Source organism: Canis lupus, chromosome 20, assembly GCF_003254725.2.
Source record: "Canis lupus dingo isolate Sandy chromosome 20, ASM325472v2, whole genome shotgun sequence".
Taxonomy (NCBI): Eukaryota; Metazoa; Chordata; class Mammalia; order Carnivora; family Canidae; genus Canis; species Canis lupus.
In genome coordinates this window covers 33784613-33806074 of record NC_064262.1, presented here as the reverse complement: position 1 = coordinate 33806074, position 21462 = coordinate 33784613, and the positions used below count along the sequence as shown (strand labels likewise).

General features: G+C 42.3%; 1 protein-coding gene across 6 annotated transcripts in view; it reads right to left on the bottom strand.

Moving 5' to 3' along the window:
* The window catches only part of ARHGEF3 (Rho guanine nucleotide exchange factor 3), a 304915-nt gene that overhangs the window by 39848 nt on the left and 243605 nt on the right, over window positions 1–21462 (bottom strand). For 5 of the 6 annotated variants that reach the window (XM_025456268.3, XM_025456267.2, XM_049097492.1 and 2 more), the window contains one exon: window positions 3789–3896. In XM_025456268.3, the coding sequence (XP_025312053.1) occupies window positions 3789–3896 (108 nt within the window). Of the gene's footprint in view, window positions 1–3788; window positions 3897–19530; window positions 19594–21462 lie in introns of those variants that run through there. The other variant, XM_035703420.2, reaches the window with a different exon arrangement.

Here is a 21462-nt window from a genome sequence, read left to right as displayed (position 1 = left end):
TATTTTTTATTTAAATTTTTTTTTTTAAGATTTTACTTATTTATTCACGAGAGACACACAGAGGGAGGCAGAGACATAGGCAGAGGGAGAAGCAGGCTCCCCACGGGGAGCCTGATGTGGAACTCAATCCTGGGACCCCCGAAGATCACAACCTGAGCCAAAGGCAGATGCTCAACCACTGAGCCGAGCCACCCAGGTGCCCCTGTTCCTCCCCTTTTAGAACAGGCACCAAAATCACTGTACACAAAATGGAAGAGGATGTGAAGATGGCCCTCCAAGTATCTCTTTGGGGCCTCCTGCTTCCCCTCCTCCTCTCTGCTCCTCAGATCATATTAGCACTCTATCCTGTTCTAGCTGCAGGGGGAAGCAATAAAGTCATGGAGTAGTTACTGGGATGCAAGCTGGAAATCATTTTGCAAAACATGCATTGCATGCACCAAGGTGACCAACAGGGAGATATATTTGGGAGGCAAGAAAGCATTCTCTGGGTTTTGCTGATCATCCTGTAAACATGGCTGTCTAACTCTGCACAGGGTCATATTTCCATTCACTGACCCCCTCAAGGACACATTCTCAACATAAGGATGCTGCTCAAGTTCTCTCTGTGTCCATATGTATAACCATTATGAAGAGCCATTCTGCTTCTGCCGGGTTGTTTCTGTCCCATAAATGGAGCCTGGAATTAGCTATTTATCATGACATTTGAAGAAAGTAAATTAAAAAATTATTTTGCCAAAAAAAATCTTTGAGGTTTTAGAAACCAATTTCCACATGTCAGATCCCTCCCTCGGGTCTGGCTTTCTCAGCCTTATTATCCTTATTTGGCTTCAGTCTGTTGGATTTCAGACATAGCTTGATTTCTTTCTGTCCCAGTTCTCTAGGTCAATGCAAATTTTCAAGGTGATCAGATATTCCCTGCAGGCTTCCCTGTGTAGGATCTGTGTAGGGCAGAGATGAGAGAAGAGAAATAAAGGTTTCCTGGGAAGCCCAAGGAAAGGTTTTGAAGGTATGACAATGGAGGATCTTACAGCAACATACAGTCAGGTCTGTGCTGTGGTAGGAGGGATAGATTAAGTTGTCCCTAGACCTAGGGATAAACGTGGAGTCTACAGGCCAGGCAAAGTGATGACAGTGAGTTAAGGTGTTGAAAGGACAATTGGGAGAGGTGAGGACATCTGTAGGTGACAATTAGCTGGCTACCCAGGTCCAGCTCATTTTGCCATGTGGCAACACAAGCCCAGAACTGGCAAGCCTTTCAATTCTTTAAAAGAAGTCCGAATTCTAAATTCTTTTTTCTTTTTAAAATGACTCTATCTATCTATCATCTATCTATCTATCTATCTATCTATCTATCTATCTATCTATCTATTATCTATCATCTATCTATCTATCTATCTATCTATCTATTATCTATCATCTATCTATCTATCTATCTATTATCTATCATCTATCTATCTATCTATCTATCTATCTATCTATCTATCTATCACATATACAAGCAGAGGGAGAGAGAGAATCCCAAGTAAGCTCCATGTCCAGCACAGAGCCCGACAAGGGGCTCAACCCTGCAACCCTGAGATCATGACCTGAGCCGAAACTAATAGTTGGATGCTCAACTGACTGAGTCACTCAAGTGCCCCTGGAACTCCAAATTCTTATATGAGTTGTTTGGATTTTTATATGTTAGTTCAAAACACTACACATCCAAACAAAAGACAATTTAAGGGCTAAATGTGATCATGAATCTACCAGAAGGCAACTCTGTCTGGAATGTAAGCAACGTGAGGGCAGGATGTAGAGCCTTGCACTTGATGAGGGCCCACCTAATGCTTACAGAATGAGTAAGGGCCTTCCTAGGGAAGAGGTTCAACTATCCTAGGAGAGCCAATGGGAAGACATGGCTGGCAATATGGAGGTCTCATCGTCAAAGGAGGAAATAACTATAGAATGAACTCAAGCCTCAGCTACTAGGATGGAAAGGAAAGGGTGAAATGGCAGTAGACAGGCTAAAGAATTTTCAAAAAGCAGAACTCAGCTAAAGACCAGATGTGCAGGACAAGGGCGGTGATGAATCTTCCAGGGGAAGCCTGTGATGAACTTGGCCAGAGGGCTGAGGGACTGGTCACGAGGGAGAGAAGGTAAACACATTTTTCTTCACTAGCTTCAAAGCCCTTCATCCGGCTCCCCCAGACAACCTTATTTCTTTTTCTTCTCTATTCTCCCACAGAGGGGATCAGGGGATAAGCAAGGGCCCAGAGGCCCAAGCACTGACAGAAAAAGGGCCAAACCTATAGCTAATTCAGTGATGAGGTCTTTTTTCAGGAGAAACTGAGGAGAGCTAACAGAGCAATGGACAGGGCAGGGAATAAGCCCTGGAGAAGGAGAGCTCCATGGGGAAATGGAGAGAAGAGCCTGGGCTATGCAGAATCATGGCAATGTTGGCTGAATGGTGTGGAAGTGATGGCAGGAGGGGGTGAGGGAGATCTAAAATACTTCTCAAATCATAGATTTTCATAGCATAGAACATGCCTTGGGTTCTGGTCCACAATTTTCTTAGTAACTTGGAAAGCCACAATAAAAATACTGCTAAGTAAAAGTATGCAGGACAAATAAGAAATGGCAGACTCAAGACCACTTCCCATCTAAACAAGATAAGCCTTTTGATGGCATGGCTTTTGTTGGCTTCCATCTGCAAGAGGATTTTTTATGATTATTGAATTTGGTCCAAGGCCTTGGACAAATCTTAACTTTTACCTTAAAATATAAACTTTACTGGGAGTCTAAGAGCAACTACAGCCACTTGTTTACCAAAGAATTATTATAATAGCTAATATTTACTACTTAGCTAACTAATTAGTAAATTAGTGATTGCTAACAAAGGGCTTAGTATAGTTCTGTTAGCAATATAGCCCTTTAAATGAACTATCTTATAAATCTGTAGTATGATTCTATTCTAAAGAAGCTGGTGACATCACTCACAATTTACCCATTAGGAATAAAAGCAAGACATAGAGATGTTAAGTCACCTGCCCAAGGTAACCAAGTCTTTGACTGACAGAGCCAAGGTCAGAATTGAAGTAGTTCTACTGCAGGGCCTTTTTCTAAGTCAGGTCAGCAAACATTTTCTGTAAAGGGGCCGGATAGTAAATATTTTGGGTCTTGTGTGCAGTATGGTCTCTGCCACAACTCCTCCACTGTGCCCTTGCAGTGCAAAAGCAACCACATACAGTTCACAAATATTTAAGCATGATTTCTCCAACAAATTTTCACTTACGGACACTGAAATTTGAACTTCATGTAATTTTCAAGTGTCATGAAATATTGTTCTTTTGACTTTACCCCCAGTCATTTTAAAAGGAAAAACCATTTGCAGCTTGTGCGCCATAAGAAAACATAGGGCAGGATGAATTTTTCTCCCCATGCTGTAGTCTGCAGACCCTGGTCTAAACACTAGGTTCTCCTACCCTCCAGCTTATATCACATGCTGGTTTTCTTAGGAGGCCCGTGGTGTTTTAGGACAAAACCTGTGAGTGTACATATGAAAGGGGTACAGGATTCTGAGGAAAGAGCCAACAGAAATGATTCCTCCAGTCATCCCTCAAAGGACTCCATCTGACCCCAGTTTACAACTTAGAAACACATCTTTCTTCCTTTCAGGTCCCTCAATGCTCTCTTCTGCTGAAATAAGCATTGATTCAGATCTCAGCAGAGGTTCTAGGTAGAGCAGCAATGACCCCTCCTGCCTAACATGATTTCCTGCAAACATAAGCCCACCATGTCCTTCTTACCTGTAGGGTTTGGCTGAAGCGCTTTAACGGTGTGGCCTTCACGGGTGGAATGAGGTTTGCTAGTGATGTGACTCTGGAAAGGGGTTTGACCCGTTTATTACTAGGCTCCTATAAGGTTAAAGAAAAAAAAAAAGGAAGAAAAATGTCAAGGTTAATTACAGACAACATAACTCCGCCCTACAGTCCAGCCCCACTCCACAAGCTGCTGGCTGCACACTGATCTATGGAATGTGAACAGTGCCCCGTCTCACTCCGGCTGTGTGGAGATGACCTAGCTCAGGAGCAAGGGAAGGGGAAATGGCACAGGGTGTCAACAGAAGCAGCCTCTGATCAGACAGCAAATGGGTAGGGTCTGCTCCCTATGCTTCACCCCCAATATCTGCCAGCTTTTAATTCAGGAGCTTCCACTTAGAATCATTCTCTCCAATGCCTCCTGTAAAGAAAAGCTGCCTCAGATTTCCCATCCCATGACCTTGTCAGGGAGTTGTTTTTTGAAGCTTCTGGTTTCATCTTTTTAAAAACCTTTTCTCTACCTTGCCTGAAGCCACTCTCCAAATTTCTTTGATGCGATGGTTTTTCTAAAGCACGTGGAATGTTTGTTTTTTTAGTTCACTAAAAAAAAATTTTTTTAAGAAAATTCTTCTATTACTGGGCCATTTAAAACGCATCTTTGTATCTATAATATATTTGAAATACACCTATGAGTATTTATAAATAACAACCAGCAAGAGAGAAAGTACAGAGAGAAAATCCTACCACGGGCATCTGTTTTTGTAATTTATAGCTACAGGTTTTGAGAATCACTTACACGTAAAATATTTGTAAATCTGCAAGTTACCCCAAACCAAGTTGATGGTGAGAGGGAGCCTACCCATTCCGATGTCTTTGCAAATGAAAATTATATAAAAACAACAGGCTGTGGGAAAGAGGGACATGACAGACAAAACATTTTACAAAGACAAAGAGAACAGTTACCCTTGCCTTCCTAAGCTCCATCTGACCTGCAGTAGATGCTGGACAGCACATGAAGACACCAAATTTTGATGGGAAAAAGCCAAACTTGCCAGTTGCTGTGGTGAACCTCAACCATTTCCAGAGGAAGCCTCAAGATGCTCATCTTTCTTTTTCAGCCATTGCTTTCAAAGTTTTGAGGGTTAACCCAGAACTTCAGATTCTCCAGGACATCCCTGAAGGGTGTTTTGAACATAGTAGGTGCTTGGAAAATCTTGCCTGAATTTGGAATTCTGCTGAGAAACTCATGTCATTTTTTGTCCTTGCCAATCTCAGATATCAGAGCCCTCCTGGAAATAGACCCAATCTTTCTGGCATTTAAATAGAAAAATTAAAAGACTAAAGAAAAAAAAGTACAGAACAATTCCATAATGTTGCCAGGATTGACTTCATGATTTCTCGAAGCAGTGAAATACTTTTCCAAGACACAGAATGAATCCGGGCTGCCGGGGACCTCTCCAGCCTCTTGGCATGCTAAGCGGAACAGACAGTAGGAATCTCTCCGAACACTGAGAAGGCTCAGTTCCAAAATGGAAAGAATGAATCTATCAATATGAGAGACTTCATGTTACTATTATTGAGGTGCTGAAGAGAAAGATCCAATAGCTCTTCTGCCTCCAGGTGACTATGCCCTTCAGGATGCTCCCTGTCCAATGCCTGGCTCCTGAGCATCTGTGCCCAGAGAGGATTTTTTTTTTTCCAGAGGAGGATTTTTAAAATATTTTTTACGTCAGAGCTGCATCACCAGCATACTAAACACACACACACACACACACCCTCTTGAGCATCCACTGAATTTCTCTAAATAGCTCCTGCTTTGGGCTTGAAATGCCAGAGTTGTGATATCACCACCTTTGGTGGCACAAACTGCACTGCAGCAAATGAGGAAAGGAGGGATTTCATGGGGCAGCTGAACTTGGTCTCAGATAATCCTCAGGCACCTGAGAGCCTGGAGACTTCTGGATCTCTAGTTTTTTGGTTGTTTGTTTTTTGGATTTTTTTGTTTGTTTTCCTTCAGATCTCTGTTTTTTTTTTTAACAATTAAAGGTGCTGGATCACAGCTTCTGTATCAGAATGGTGAAGCTGAAGGGTAAATGCCAATAGGGGTCTCTTGCTTTAAAAAGAGGCAGGGAGCTTTGCACACTAGGCAGGATGGGGGACAATTCAGTTCTGTCCCACTTGCTGTGTCATCTTTTCTAAGGTTCTGCTGACTTTGCTGCCCATTTTATATGACCCAGTCAATGTGTGTTTCCTACACAGCTAAAAGATATATGTAAAATGCAGATGCCCCTCTGCAGGTTGTGTACAGTGGCACTACATGAAATTGTAATTAAAACTCCTTTCCTGGGATGCCTGGGTGGCTCACCAGTTGGGCACCTGCTTCAGCTCAGGTTGTGATCCCGGGATCCGGGGTCTTGTCTCACATCGGGCTCCCTGCGAGGAGCCTACTTCTCCCTCGGCCTGTGTCTCTGCTTCTCTCTCTCAGTCTGTGTCTCTCATGAATAAATAAATAAATCTTAAAAAAAAAAAAACTTTCTTAAGGCATTGCCCATTTAGAAGTAAACATCAGGCTGCTCTCTGGCAATCTGACATTCCCAAGTAATGAACAAGTGAGCCAGAACCACTGCTGCATGATTTAGTGCTGTGATCCAGCAAAGCAAGCAAGTGCAATTTCAAGACCACAACATTTACAGGTTCTTGGATCTATGAAGGAGGCTTTATGCCTGACCCACAAGAGCAGAGTGTGAATTATGCTGTTCACCTTGAGGGCTTCAGTGAGAATAGGAGATTAAAAAAATTCTTGGCCTAATTTGATTTTTCTTTTCCATTTACTCAGTATGTCTCCAGCTTCATTTTACTGCTATCTAAAAAGAGCCCTCAGGGAAAATGTTTCCAGATTCTAGTTAAATAGCTCTACAGAAAGCTAGCAAATGTAATTCCAAGGATGCTTTCGGGCTTTACAGAGAGAGGACAAAATACAACCTGCAGAGGCTTCCTAGTCCAATGACTCAGCTGCCAGTCCAAGCTGGATAAGGTCAATGGTAAACCCAGAAACAAGATATCCTGTTTCAAGCATAGATACCACCCCTACCATGCAATTTTAAGAGAGGGCAGGAGGGCATCTCACTAAAAAGGTTAAAAAACAGAAAAAAAATAAAGGCATTGAGTATTGTGTCTAGGTAGTATTGTCTGAATAAGAAAAGTTTGTTTCATCTTTTCTAGGACTTATAGGTTTTTTGGTTTTCTTGTCTTATTGCACTAGTTAGGACCACCTATATATTATTGATTATAAGCTGAGAGAGCAGGTACATTAGTGTAATTCTTGATTCTAAAGTGGTTATTATGAAGAATTCATCATTATGGACTGTGTTTGCTGAGACCATGGAAGAGATTACCCTTTATCAAGTAGAAAAAGTTCCACTCTATGCTGTTCGCTATGAATTTTTATAATGAATGAATATTGACTTTTATCAAATGTTTTCTCATTATCTTTTCAGAAGACCAGGAAAGGAGGAAAAAAAAAAAAGAAGGGAGAGGTGGCAGGAAGAGAAGGAGACAATGTAGAGGCATGGAGGTTACATATTTTCATAAATGAATTGGCACGGCAATTTAATACATCTCTTGCGCTTAAATAACAAATGAAAGGGAATAAAGCACTCTGCCATTTTATTCTTACTATGAGATTTTATTTTTTATTTTTCAATGATTTTATTTTTTGGGGGGGAGAAAAAGAGAGAGAGACAATATAAGCAGGGGAGAGAGAGTGAGAAAAAGGATATGTGTGGGGCAGAGAGAAAGGGAGAAACAGACTCCCCACCAAGCAGGGAGCCCGATGCAGGGCTTGAGCCCAGGACCCTGGGATCACAACCCAAGCCAAAGGCAGAGGCCTAACCAACTCAGCCACCCAGGTGCCCCTAATGTGAGAATTTATTAACAGATTTTAATACTCCTACCATAGGGGAAACAATGGTTTTCTTTCCCTCTCCTCATTCTTACCTCCCAACAGGTAAAAACAAAAGCAGATTATATGCATGTAAGAAATTGTCTATCATATCAATATGATCTAGCTTAAATGTGTATTCCTTCAAAAATGCTTTCATTCTAATAGACATGGCATATAGGCAATCATTACTCATTCTCCTTGCACTTCATTTTTCCAGCTAGAGTGGCACTGGGGAACAACAGGAGGGTCTTCCTCATAATGTTTGTAGCTACCATGAGACCACCTTCACTCAGCCACAAACCCAGCTCAAGAGGGACCAGAAATGCATTCATCAGTGCAGGACTGACCACTTTACTGCAAGCAATACTGCTCCTGGCTGTTATACACCCGGCCAGGAACAAGGGAGAGGTGAGAATCAACTGTGCTAGCAGATGCTGCTGCTCATGAGTTGATGGAGTCAGAAAAGTCTTTCAAATGTTTGAAGACACCAGGGCAGCCTTAGGCAGGGTTCCATCTCTGTAGCGGGAGGAGGTGTGCTGGAAACACGTAGTAGCCCTCTAAGAGGCTTTCATCATCCTCATGTTAAACAGAAATTACAATCTCAGAGTGGTTAGAAGCTCTCACATTATGAAATAATAATAATAATAATAATCATCTCATATTTAGTGCAGGGATTCCTCTCAATGCTTTATAGATATCTACTAATTTATTCCTCCTAAATATTCCTGCAAGGTAGATACTATTATGATCCATATTTTAAAGATGGAGATACTGAGGCAGAGGATGAGCAATGTGCTTAAAATCACTCAAAAAAGATGGCCAGGACTTAAACCTAGGCAGGCTGGCTCCAGAGCCCATGCCCTACAGCTTTGTGTAACGGGCCAGACGGGAAATGTTTTAGACTTTGTGGGCATCTGTAATGACTACTCATCTCTGCCATCGGCCTTAAACAGTATGTAAATAAATGAATGTGATTATGTTCCATTATAGACACTAAAATCTGAATTCCTTTTTTTTTTTTAAAGATTTTATTTATTTAGTCATGAGAGAGAGAGAGAGAGGCAGAGACACAGGCAGAGGGAGAAGCAGGCTCCATGATGCAGGGAGCCCGATGTAGGACTTGATCCCAGGACTCCAGGATCACATCCTAGGCCAAAGGCAGGCGCTAAACCGCTGAGCCACCCAGGGATCCCCTAAAATCTGAATTCTATAGAGTTTTTACACGTCACAAAATATTATTGTTTTGTTTTGTTCAACCATTAAAAATAGAAACGATTCTTTGCTTGAAGACCATAGGAAGTGGGCTATATTTGGCTCATGGGCCACAGTTTGTAGACCACTGCTCTACACTACTCCTGGCTTTTATAGGGATCATTTCCTGTGTCAGTGGTCCTCATCCTCAGCTTTCCTGCTGTGACATACCCAAAGACTCCCCCAGGTATGTCTTTCTGGAGCCAGGTATACAGGGTTCTCCCCTGATAAGCAAGGGGAGATATCTGACTTATCTTTATGTGAGTAAACCCTAACCTCCTACATTTTAGTGTCTTAACTTTCCAAACAATCAGCCCAAGCATGACACAAACTTTCCCTGACCATTGATGTATACAAATAAGGGACAAGTAAAATAATAGGATGCCTGGGATCTGCTTCATAGTTATATACAGGGAGAGGGAGTGAGATGTGTAGGAAACAAGGCTGATCACAGATTGGTAACTCTCAAAGTCCTGCCTGTGGTATACAGTCAAAAGACTATATAATACAAAGGTTTATTTTAATGGACAAAAAAACATTTTGCAAATATATCAGTGAGCACACAGATGCCATCCAAGATTTGTACTTCAGCTGTTAGTGAGAAAGGATACTGAAAGAGACAGATGACAGACATCTAGAACTGAACATAATTAGAAGAAACCTAGCAAAATGAAAAAAAAATCTCACTACTGAATTTCAGTAATTTTTCACTAACATAGACTAGAAGACAGAAGGGTCTATCTGGCTGGGAAATCAAAAGCTGAGAGAGCTACCTTGAAACATTCAAACTTAAAGATGCCTCTAACCCCATGGAGAGGCACCAATCAACTGCCATACTCCCTGAAGTCTGCTCTACTCTATGGACTGTTTTCTTATTTGCTCTCATGAAGAAACCCATCAACACGCTGCCAATTACTGGATTCCACAACATAAAATAATCTGGTGGAGTTCAACTCTGGGATGCAGAAACATACAGAGAAAATAGCCATTCAAGGTCAGACTGCCCTGTGAGGGAAGACCTCTGTTCTCTTGCATTTATTTTATGAGTGTGCTTTCCTTTCCCCAAGTCTGCCTCCTCAAATTCATGTTTTTCTCTCCATTCCTACACCACCACCATCTTCTCCTAAGAAGGCAAATCCCTCCCATCCTTGCCAGAGCCTCAATCCCACTCTGCCCCCTTCAGTCAAGTCAATGTAAAGCTCATGACTCCATGACTATCTTGACTTGACTTGACCACCCCCATCCTTGGGCCCAGAGGCTGGTTTACAGTGTCTTATGGTTTATGCCCAAGATTCTCACCCTCAAAACTTCTAGGTCACCACAAATATTATGGTGTTCTCACTTCTTTTGACACCTCCTATTGCCAAAGCCTTCCCACCCTTTCTGGGTTTCTTACTGACTTCTTGACCAGTTCTTTTATACTTGTCTGTGTTTCTTCCAAGCTATAGCTTTAATTCAAGTGGCTCCTCTCCTCCCCCTTTGGGGGAGCTGACAGCCTGCTTTGTATCTTGTTCCTCAAAGACAAGATATTCCTGCAGGTTCTCCTTCCTAGTTAATGTTTTACTAAATAAATGACTAAAAATGAGCCTCACTAAAAATATCTATCGTCTATCTATCTATCTATCTATCTATCTATCTATCTATCTATCATCTATCCCTGGCTCCCATACATTCTAGCTAGGTGATCTCAAGCAAGTTACTTACCCACAGTTTCTTCAACTGAAAAACAAGGAAGGAATTCTCTCATAATGCAGTAGTGGGAATTGTGGCTAACAGCTATCATTTAATTCTGTAAGGGTTTACAATCTGTGTCAGGTACTGGGCTGACTGCTTTGTATAGATTTGCTTATGACATCTTCCAATGAGAGATGAGATCCAATGAGAGAGCTAATATCATTATTCTCATTTTATAGATGAGTAAGCTGAGACTCAACGAGCATCAGTAGTGACACAGGTCACCTATCTCAGGTGGCAGAGGCGAGAAGGGGTTCAGATCCTGGAACACATACTTCAGCTACAGTATTCTATCCAAGATACAAAGATAATGACTACATAGCACAGTGCCTTGTGAAAAGCAAGCTTTCCATTAACAGAGCCTAAAATTGAACTTACAAATTGATATGTTTTTACTAGATTATTTCTCCTCCCCTTTGCCCCTAAGAACAGGTGAATTTACCTAATCAACTCAATGTGTGCATTCTCTTTTTATTTTTTTATTATTTTTTAAAGATTTCACCCATTATTTGACAGAGAGAGAGTGAGAGAGCGCATAAGTAGGCAGAGTGGCAGGCAGAAGGAGAGGGAGAAGCAGGCTCCCTGATGACTAGACAGCCCTGAAGCAGGGCTTGATTCCAGGACCCTGGGTTCATGACCTGAGCTGAAGACAGATGCTCAACCGACTGAGCCACCTTGGCGCCCTGTGCATTCTTTTTTTTTTTTTTAAAGAAATCGATCTTGAAATAATTTTAGGTTTATAGAAGCATTGCAAGAATAGTACATAATGTTCCCATGCACTCTGTACCTTCTCGATGTTAACATCTTACATAACCATGGTACATTTATCAAAATTACAGTACTAACATTGCTACAAGATTATTAATTAAACTATTAAAGGATTTACTAGGATTTCACCAATTTTCCCACTAATGTCCCTTTTCTGTTTCAGGATCCAATCCAGAACCTCACATTATATTTCACCATCACATCTCTGTAGTTTCCTACAATCTGTGAGTTTCCTGGTCTGGTCTGTCTTTCATAAAGTTGACACTTTTGAAGAGTACTGGTCAGTGATTTTGCTGAAGGTCTCTCTACTTAGATCTGAGGTTTTCTTATGATTAAATCAAGATTATGCATTTTTGTGGGCACTTGGGTGGCTCAGTCGGTTAAGTGTCAAACTCTTGTTTTTCGCTCAGGTCATAATCCTGGGGGTGGTGAGATAAAGAGCCGTGTGCTCAGTGGGGAATCTGTTTGAGTATACTCTCTCTCCCTCTGCCCTTCCCCCGACTCACACGTGCATGCTCTCTCAAAGTAAATAAATCTTTAAAAAAAAAAGATTTTTAAATCTTAAAAAAAAAGTATGCATTTTTGGCAAGAATACAACAGAAGTGTTTTGTCCTTTTCGGTACATCACATCAGAGTAATATTATCCTTACCACTTGGTTAAGGTAGTGTCATGGGTTGAACTGTATGTATACCCCTAAAAAGATACATTGAGGTTCTACCCCTAAACCTGTGAAAGTGACCTTATTTGAAAACAGGATCTTTGCAGATATAATCAAGTTAGGATGAGGTCATACTAGATTAAAGTGTGTCCTAAATCCAATCACTGGTGTTCTTATAGAAAGAAGATTTAAAGACACAAAGGGAGAAGGCAGTATAATGACAGAGCAACTGGAGTGATGTATCTATAAGCCAAAGAACACCAAGGATTGACAACAAATACCAGAAGCTAGGAAGAGCCAAGGAAGGATTCTCCTGCAGGTTTCTGAGGCCAATACTTTGATTTCAGACTTCTGGTCTCCAGAACGGTGAGAAATAATTTTCTGTTCTAAGCTACCCAGCTTGTGGTACTTTGTTATAGCTGTCCTAGTTAGCGAATATATATATAGTGAATAGTTATCTGTTGGAGTTCTCCTTACAAATTTACTACTCTCTCCATAATTAATACATATATTGGAAGAGATAAATTGTAACTATGTGCATCCTTTTAAATCTAACTCTGTGACTACCCAGCATTTGCAAAACTGCCTTCACTGAAGTGTACATTATCACCCTAGAGGGGATGCCTCCTGGCTGAACTGGGAGGTCAATCCAGGCAAAGTACCCAATAGAGTCAGAGCGGGTTGAAGTGGGCCAGGAGAGGGGCAGCTGATCAGCAGGCAGCGTACAACAGACCATAGGGGCACGTAGGACACGGAGGCAGTGATAAGGAAACCTTCATAGAGCTGTCTGAGCAAGAGGACCAGAGCTACAGGAACACAAAGGGAAGCTTCTCTGGAGCCTGCAAGTGGCTCTCCATCTTATATTTTTGTAAATAGAAAAAGACAATAATGAAATAATGGTCTCTAACTCTAAAATTTCCATGAAGGTTTTTTTTTTTTTTTTTTTTTCTGTTCTCTTTTCCCTGGCACAGAGCTAACTGACCTGGTGTCATCTGTTACCAGAAGTTGAAAGGCAGATAATGAGGCCCAAATTCCAACGGAAACCTGGCTTCATTGATTAGGCCAAATGCATTTCAGGATTATTGGTTTCTAACCCACAAGGTGAGCAAAAGGTCTTCAAACTCAGAACTATAATTTTCCTTTAGAGATGCTTATCAGTGCTTTCAACAAAAGGCAACAGACCCTGTGGACTTTGACAAACCACCAGGAACAGTTCCTGGAGGGATCCCTGATACCTTTGTCTTGGCTAATCTCAAAGATGGAGGCCACACCTTTGTGTTTATTCTCTCCAGCTGTGGGTCTGGTTGCCTTGCCCTATGCATCCAAGAGAGATTTGATTTCCTCTGTGATGAAATGGCTTAACTCTCCATATCAGATGCTATAAGAAAAACATCTCAATTTCTTAAAAAAAAAAAGCTGTGTAGTTTTTTGTTTATTATTTATTTTCGTATTTTTGCTTGCTAGTGGACAGCAAGGAGAGCCTGGATAAATAAAATTCATAGGCCACGCTGAGTTAGTTCAGTCTCATGACAAGCTGCGGGCAGGATATTGGACTGCTATGTTGAGAACCAAACAATTTCTCCAGCCTCCTCTCATGGAAATGCTAAACAGCAGATGATAGAGATGTCACAAGATGGTCTGGGTAGACCCACAAATTAAACCATCAGTTATCAGGGCCATAAAACTGAACATGTGAAGGTTAGAGAGGTTATATTTATTCCCTGAACATCAAGTCTTCTCAGCCCGCATCACTCAGCACCTGCGGCATCTAGCCAAAGTCTGCCTGTGAGGTGGCTGCTTTTGGGAAGCCTTGATTAAGGGGGAGACATCAGGGAGACATGTGACTGAGTGAAGACAATACTGGCACAAGCCTCTGAAACCTTGCTCAGTCCCTCCCCCAAACAGGGCCTCCCACAAAAAGTAAATAAAAAATGAGGCTCGAAAGAAATGACACTTTCGGACAACTTCTGTGGTCATCCCGGCTTCATTTCCTCCAGGCCTTCTCGTTTCCTTCAAGTCTAAAACACATGCTGGCAAAATGCTATAGCTCCCTAATGTTCGCACAAACTAAATGGCAGAATGAAGGGAAAGAGGGGTGTGGAATGAGGGAGATGGATTTCAGCCAATATACCCTGCAGAAGCAATTAATCTTACTACAAACTCTGAGAGGGCTAATGTTCAGGGCAAACCATTTTGTTTCTGAGGGCAGACGTCAAGCAACTTATTATCTTTATTTTCTGATTATCATTGAATTTGTGCCTCTACATTAGAAAAATAACCTGACCTACTTGTCTGCCATGGGGAAATTCATTTTTGCTGAATGACGGTGATGGGATGGAAAAAAAATGAACCTTGGGAAATAATTCAGTAAAATATGGAACTCTCTCAGAGCTGAAGCAGTCAGCAGCAGCCTAGGTTACGAACATAATCTCTTAGCAGTGCCAGTAAAATAAAACAGAACCACTGTTTCAGACACTGTATTTTTGGCAAATGTTTCACTTTTCAATTACTTTCAAAGTTATTCGTTTCAGTCAACATTATAAGGGTAAGTCAACATTTGTCCTGGCAGCAAGCCCAAATTTGTTATTTTATTAGTCTGCTACTGGTTAAATTGGCCCAAGATTAAACACATCTAATAAATAGCCCTAAAATATTGGAGTTTAGTAGAAGACCACATTCAAGTTCTCTTACACAGGATGTTACCATTAACCTTGGGCAGAGGAGAAATGTACACCCACACCCCAGTTAAGTTCCTTTCAGCAAACGCCAGCCCATTGCCTGCAACTCATTTTGGTCATGCCCAGACATGGCACTACAGACCTTCAGAGAAAGAGGAACCCAAATATTCAGCTCTCTCTGCGGTCCCTGGGTCCATGTCTGCCTTCCGAACATCAAGCAAACTCTTACTGTCTTGAGGCAGACAGGGCCAGATGCTCAGGCCTGAAGTACTTCAAGAGTCTGACCCCCTAAAAAAGTGTTGGGGCTGCCAGCAGAGTCATCCCTCTGTGGCCTTTAAGGAAAGGCCAGCTTTGGGCCCAAGAGATATTTTCTCACCATTAGATTCAGGTTGTGCATTTTTGGCAAGAATGTGCATTTTGTGCCCATCATGCTACACTCATCCGTAGGTCTAGAAAAATGGGGTCAAAGCACACACTGCTGGTTGCAGAATGCCAACAAGGCACCTGGAGGTGGCAGTGGTGGCCTAATCACAGGCACAGGGCCCAGAGGAAGGCCTCTGTGGTTCTGGGGTTTCACAGGCAGTTATTTCCTACTGACTTCTTAGAACTCCTTTGGTGGGATACAAATTCTGCATTTGTTTATCTCTATAAAAGGGAATCCCTGGCTTCCCCTTGGGCTGAGTTGAGGGGAAGAGGGAGAATGCCATTGGAGATCACACCATACTTCAGGTTTGGGAACTGCTGTGTACAGACTAAGGATATTTGCTGAGGCTTCCCCAGAGTTTAGGAAGAAGTGGAAAGTCTCTGCGGCAAGTGACAAAGTTCTTATCATGCTGGCCCAAAGAATGTGTTGATTCTTTGCAAAGGATCTAAGGATAAAATATGAGCCAAACTTCCTGGCCAGAGCACAATGCCCTATGACCTCGGACCAACAATGGAACCTCCATGGGCTTGGTCTCCTCCCCTGTGAAGTGGGGGTGACTCTCCTACCCCTTCACAAAGTTGTTGGGAAGATGACATGAGATCATGTGTGTGCAATGTGCTTGCTACAAGCCTGCCCCATAAGTAAATATCAGATTATTTCTCTTATTTCTGATGCCCAGGGAGAGGTGTGGTCTCTCCCCAAGGCTGCTCTCCTACCCTGGTCCACTTCCTGCAGCACTAGATTTTTGCCCTGGGCCTCTCTGGGATGAAGCTGGAACTCCATGTCACTTGCCACAACACAATCTCACCAATGACATGCTCCTGCTACTACATCTCAGGTTATGAGACCACATATTTTGATTCCACATTCCTGCCTTGCCTTTCTTCCTGCAGTTTTATCATCTGTTTAGTCAAGCTCTAGCTGGATAGAGAAACACTGGGCGTGGTTTGGCAGGATCTAAGGCTATGCCGGAGGAGAGGAAAATGAAATCTCAAGATAAGAACCTGAATTGGGGAAGGGAATCCAAGTGGGTCTTGAGGTCTTCATCAGAACCACCCTACCCAACCCAACATCACTAAATTATGGGCTAGAAGAGCTGGTCTCCAATCTTGTCAGATCCCAGTATGACCTGGGATTAGATACTGATAGGAACCGTGGGTGTTTAGCTCATGTCAGGTGAGCAAGGTGGAATCTCTCCCCCAAATAACAAGTTTCCCTGGGCTTCCAGAAAGGACCATACAGATACACTGGCATGTCCTTTCTGTTTTTCATCCACCTATTATCCTCTGAACCTCAGCATTATCTTCATTTCCCAGAAATGGAAAAAAAAAAAAAAAGCACAGAAATAAAAAAAGATGCTCAGATTTTAATCTCAATGTCCCAAAGGAAGGACAGACTGTTCCAGCTGAATTTGGGATGATCAAATATGTCTCAGGCAAGCAAAGGGACAGCGAGGTCTGCCATCTGACTGAAGACTAGGATGGGACCAGCAATCTCACATACACCTGCTGGGTAAAACCTACAGGGACAAATGACCAAGGGCATGGGGTCAACTGGATGAGAACATGGACCCCCTACTCTTGTGGTCCACTCAACTTCTGTTTTTGGCAAGAACAATATCTGAGTAGACAAGACTTGCAGAAATGTGGCCTCCAGAGAGAATCATAAAATACATTTGCCACACTCCCTGGTCCCCCCCAGCCGGCCCTTCTAGCACAATTTATCTCTTCAAATCATTGAGCCCACGTGCATCCTCAACAGCACATGCCTCCAGTTAGAACCAGGGAACACTGCACTTGCAGGTTTTAGAACAGTCTGCTCTCAACTGAGAACAGAATACACTGAAATCTGATTATTCAAAATGGAAAAAGCTACCAGTGGCACAGCCATAAGGGATTGACTGAATTGGGAATAAAATTTAAAAAATTTAAGCTTTCCTGTTTTCAGCTTTTAGCTGACATCTTACCACCCACTGAGCAATGGTATGTAGAAAAATAAGGTACAAAGTATGCTGTTCGGGAAGCTGAGAGGTAGGTAATCTATAATGGATTCATATGGCCTTTCTGTTGCTCCTACACACTCCAAATAAGCACATGATAACTTCAAAATGTTATCCCTTGGGAGATGTGTAAGTGTGTGTGTGTGTATGTGTGTGTGCATGCACACAGAACACAAGACTACCTTTACTTAAGACAGTTTTCATTCTGTAGCACATTCTTAATGACAGAAATGAAAAATGCCCACTAAGAATGGGTTTTTCCAAAGACTCCTAACAAACACTTGGTTCTCAGTGTTGTACATTTGCAACCTTGAAACATAGTGATTATGTATTATTTCTAACTCTGAGCAATTAATATACAACCAGATGTATTATTATCTACAGTGTATTAAAATTCAGAAGCCTGCAAATTTGGAGAAGAGTGTATCATACACGACAAAGGAGGCAGAAGCCTCAGGCAAATTGAACTCCAATAAAAAATATACATATTAAATAAAAAAAAAGTCACAAGAGAGAAAATGAATAAACAATGAAGTTGACTTAAAAGAAAAGAAGTAGACACAAACCTGTGATTTGACTGTTTGGTTTGTAAAAAAAATGTTGGTTTAGCCATTGGAGATTCAGTGGTAAGGGATGCCAGTAAGAGTTTCCAGAAAAGACAAAGGCAGTTTTGTGGTAAAAGAAAAATGTTATTTATTGTGGCAGAAAGGGGCAAATTCCCATGAGTCTTCCAGCTCAGGCCGTCCACAGATGGGAGGGTTCTTTTGGAAGACCACATGGGGTCTAATCTGGCAAGATTTCCCTGGAAAAGTTTCCTCCAGGGATGAAGGGAAAAGTCTCACTGGCCGGATGCTTGCACCTCCTGCCCCACCATTTAGAAGTGAGGCTCTGGGGCTGCTCCTGAATTTATAAAGCAGGGCTGTACAGAGTGTTAGGGGCCATGTAACCCTGCAAAGCCTCCAGAATGGTTATTAAATTACATACTGCTGGGTTCCTTACTTACAGATTCTGGCAATTTTCTAGAAATAGAGACGTCGTCCCACACCTAACCCAAGTGTGATTCATCTCTTCTATCAACTAGAGAAGGAAGTGCTAGACGATGGGGGACCCTTATGTGGGGACTCTAAGAGCCATGGAGTCACCCTGTGCCAGGTGTTGGCACACACACACTCATCTATACCATACAGCAACCCCATCACCTCATTTTATAAAAGAGAAAGCCGGTGTTCAGAGAAGTAAAGTGACTTGCCCCAAGTCATACCTAGTAGGAGCTGCAATTGAAATTCAAATCTACCTGACTTGAAAGCCCTCCCTGCCACCCCCCACACCAGCTTCCCTAGATACACAACTTCCTCTTACAACACAATAGCAACAATACTGACAATGACTTCATGCCAGGCTGTGCCAAAGTGCTCTCTATGCACGATTTCCTTGATTTCTCTTAAGTTAGTACTATTAATATACCCATTTCATAAAACTGATGGAACTGAGGCTCAGAGGGGTTAAGAACTTTTCCTAAGGTTACACAGCCAGTGGCAGAGCCAGGACTGAGCCCAAGGCTGTTCCTCAGCGAGACCTGTGATTTTAACCATAGCCCTGCTCATCTCCTAAACCCTGTGGGAAATAAAGATGGTAGAACAGGGCAATGCAGACTGAGGCAGGAAGTGGAAAATTTGAAGCTGTTTATTCCACATTCAAGCCCTGTCACTCTGGAGTCAGCAGCCTCCCTTGTCTTCCCCCTGCCCTGTACCCACCAGGATCTTCGAGAGCCCAGCCAGGTGCACAGGTGCTCTGCTTATGTGCCTCAGTGGACATAGCCCTTTGTTAGGGCAAACCTGGGGAATGGTGTGTGAACATCCAGCACCAGGGGGCTCATTGGATGACCACCTCCCAGTACTGTCCCCTCGAAGTCTGTCAAAATCCCCAGTGAGATTGCCTGCTTCCCCATCCCTCTTTCCACTGATTGACAATCACTGCCTGTTTGTTAGGGTTCTGAATGACTCAGTCAAACTAAAGTACAAGTTCCTTGAGGAGAGAAAGCATGCCTTTCCCTTTTAAATTCAGGAGAAATTGTTAGACTGTGGTCTCAATAAATATTTACTGACAATCACAGAGCAATTAAGGGTCATTTTTAGTTGTGTGGTTCTTCACCAAGTTGTGTCCATCACGCTATGGAACTTCCCCACATTTCTAACAAAGGATCTATTTATAATTAAAGCACGCTGCTAATGAATAGGGCAGGAAGAACTCGCAAAGCAACCTAATCCTCCTCACCTGCGCTGGGTCTGTCCCTGTGGTTGGAGCTTGGTTCCCAGATGACATGGATCAGATGGGAGCCAGCCTTGTGGATGGATGACATGCTCTTCATCTCCCATGACCAGGGTGCTTCTCTACCCTGAGCTCACACTCCTGCTTGAAAGTCATTCTGGGAACATCAGAAAATCATACTAGTTTTTTTTTTCATCCTGCCTGGCAGGAATGAACATGAATCTTGCCAGTGTGCTTCGGAACATCTTTTGTTTTTTAAAAAAAATAGTGGCCAGGGCCAACTCAAATCCCTGGGAAATCGGGTGGGTATTTCCTACAAGGGAAGGAGTGATCTCCCAGCAGACCCCTTGAGAGGATGATCAGCCACAGCTTCTACTCAACTGATGTACACTGTAAATAGATGCTGCTATTGTTGCTACTCATCTGTGGAATACTTGCTTTGTGGAAGCCTTCTGCATGCTCATTCATCTTTCCAGTTCCCTTGGAAACTCTTATTTACAGATAAGGAAACTGAGGCTTTAGAGGATGAGTCACTGTCCAAGGTCTCCTGGCTCACAAGTAGCCAATTTGGGATTCAGACAAGGCTCAGTCTATCCTTAAATCCAAATTCCTAACCACCACTCTGGGACTACCCCAAATTAAAATATAACCTTGCTCAATCCTGCTCTTGGGGTGAAGGGGAAATGGAAGAAGATGGGTTAAATGACTTCAGCTGGAACTTGGGAACTTGAAGCTTTGAAAAGAAAGAAAACGATTTTTGTTCTTAGAACAGAAATCCAATTAAAAAAAATTGCTGGTGATCCCTGGGTGGCTCAGCGGTTTAGCACCTGCCTTTGGTCCAGGGCGTGGTCCTGGAGTCCCAGGATTGAGTCCCGAATCAGGCTTCCGGCATGGAGCCTACTTCTCCCTCCGCCTGTGCCTCTGCCCAACCCCCCTCTCTGTGTCTATCATGAATAAATAAATAAAATCTTTAAAAAAAATTGCTAACATCTAGTCCAGGATAATTTTATATGACACACTAAAGTCCATCTTTATCTGTTAAAAAAATCTTGATATTTGAAATCTGGGTCCTATGTTCGAAGTCCAAATTTAAGATTTAGTCTGTATGCAGCTGTACCCAAACTTGGGAACCTATTGCTGCAGAGCTCTGGCCAGAGAAGAGCCCTCAGAATACACGCAATGTGCAGTTTCCAAACTCTCAGTACCATTGTGACAACTTTTTTTTTTGCCAATGTACATACCACCTGAACTATTACATAGTTAATATTTCCTTAAGTTACTCATCTTTTACTTAAGTAACCATATTATAAAAACAAACACTATCACTGCCTTGGCTCTAAGTAGAAAATAACTTGAAAAAATGAACCCTATTGTTAAATTCTTATTAGATACTCTTGCCTGCCTGAAGCTTCTAAGCCTGAGGCCTGAGTTGTGTTAAAAAGGGGAACCAGCAAGTGCTCGAAAGGTATTAAAGACACATTAACTCCAAACTAAGACTTTCTCCTCAGCATGATCAAAAGGATCAGGACAGGAAGAGAACTGAAAAGAGAAAGGGATTCAAAATTACTGTATGTGTCCTATCTCTGTATCCCCCTTGTCCCTGGTATCTGTTCGGGCTACCACAAATGGTATGAAACCCACCTTCTGGTAAAAAAGTGACTAAGCCAGTGTTCTCATTCCAGAATCAAAGACTCTGAGGTCCCCTGAGTCTACTTGTGTCCTGTCCCCAAGTAGTAGGGAGATTCTTTTAAGAATCAGCTTAGAAATCAATGCTGCTAAAGAAATTGAGATTTAAGCTTTTAAGAGTTCTCCAAAGCAAGTCCCCATTCCTTGCTGCTGAGTCAGAACATAGCTCACTCCCCTCGGCCCTTAGAGAGTGGACATAAAGCATTCAGAAACTAATAAGAGAAAACCAACCCTCTTCAAACACGCTCCCTT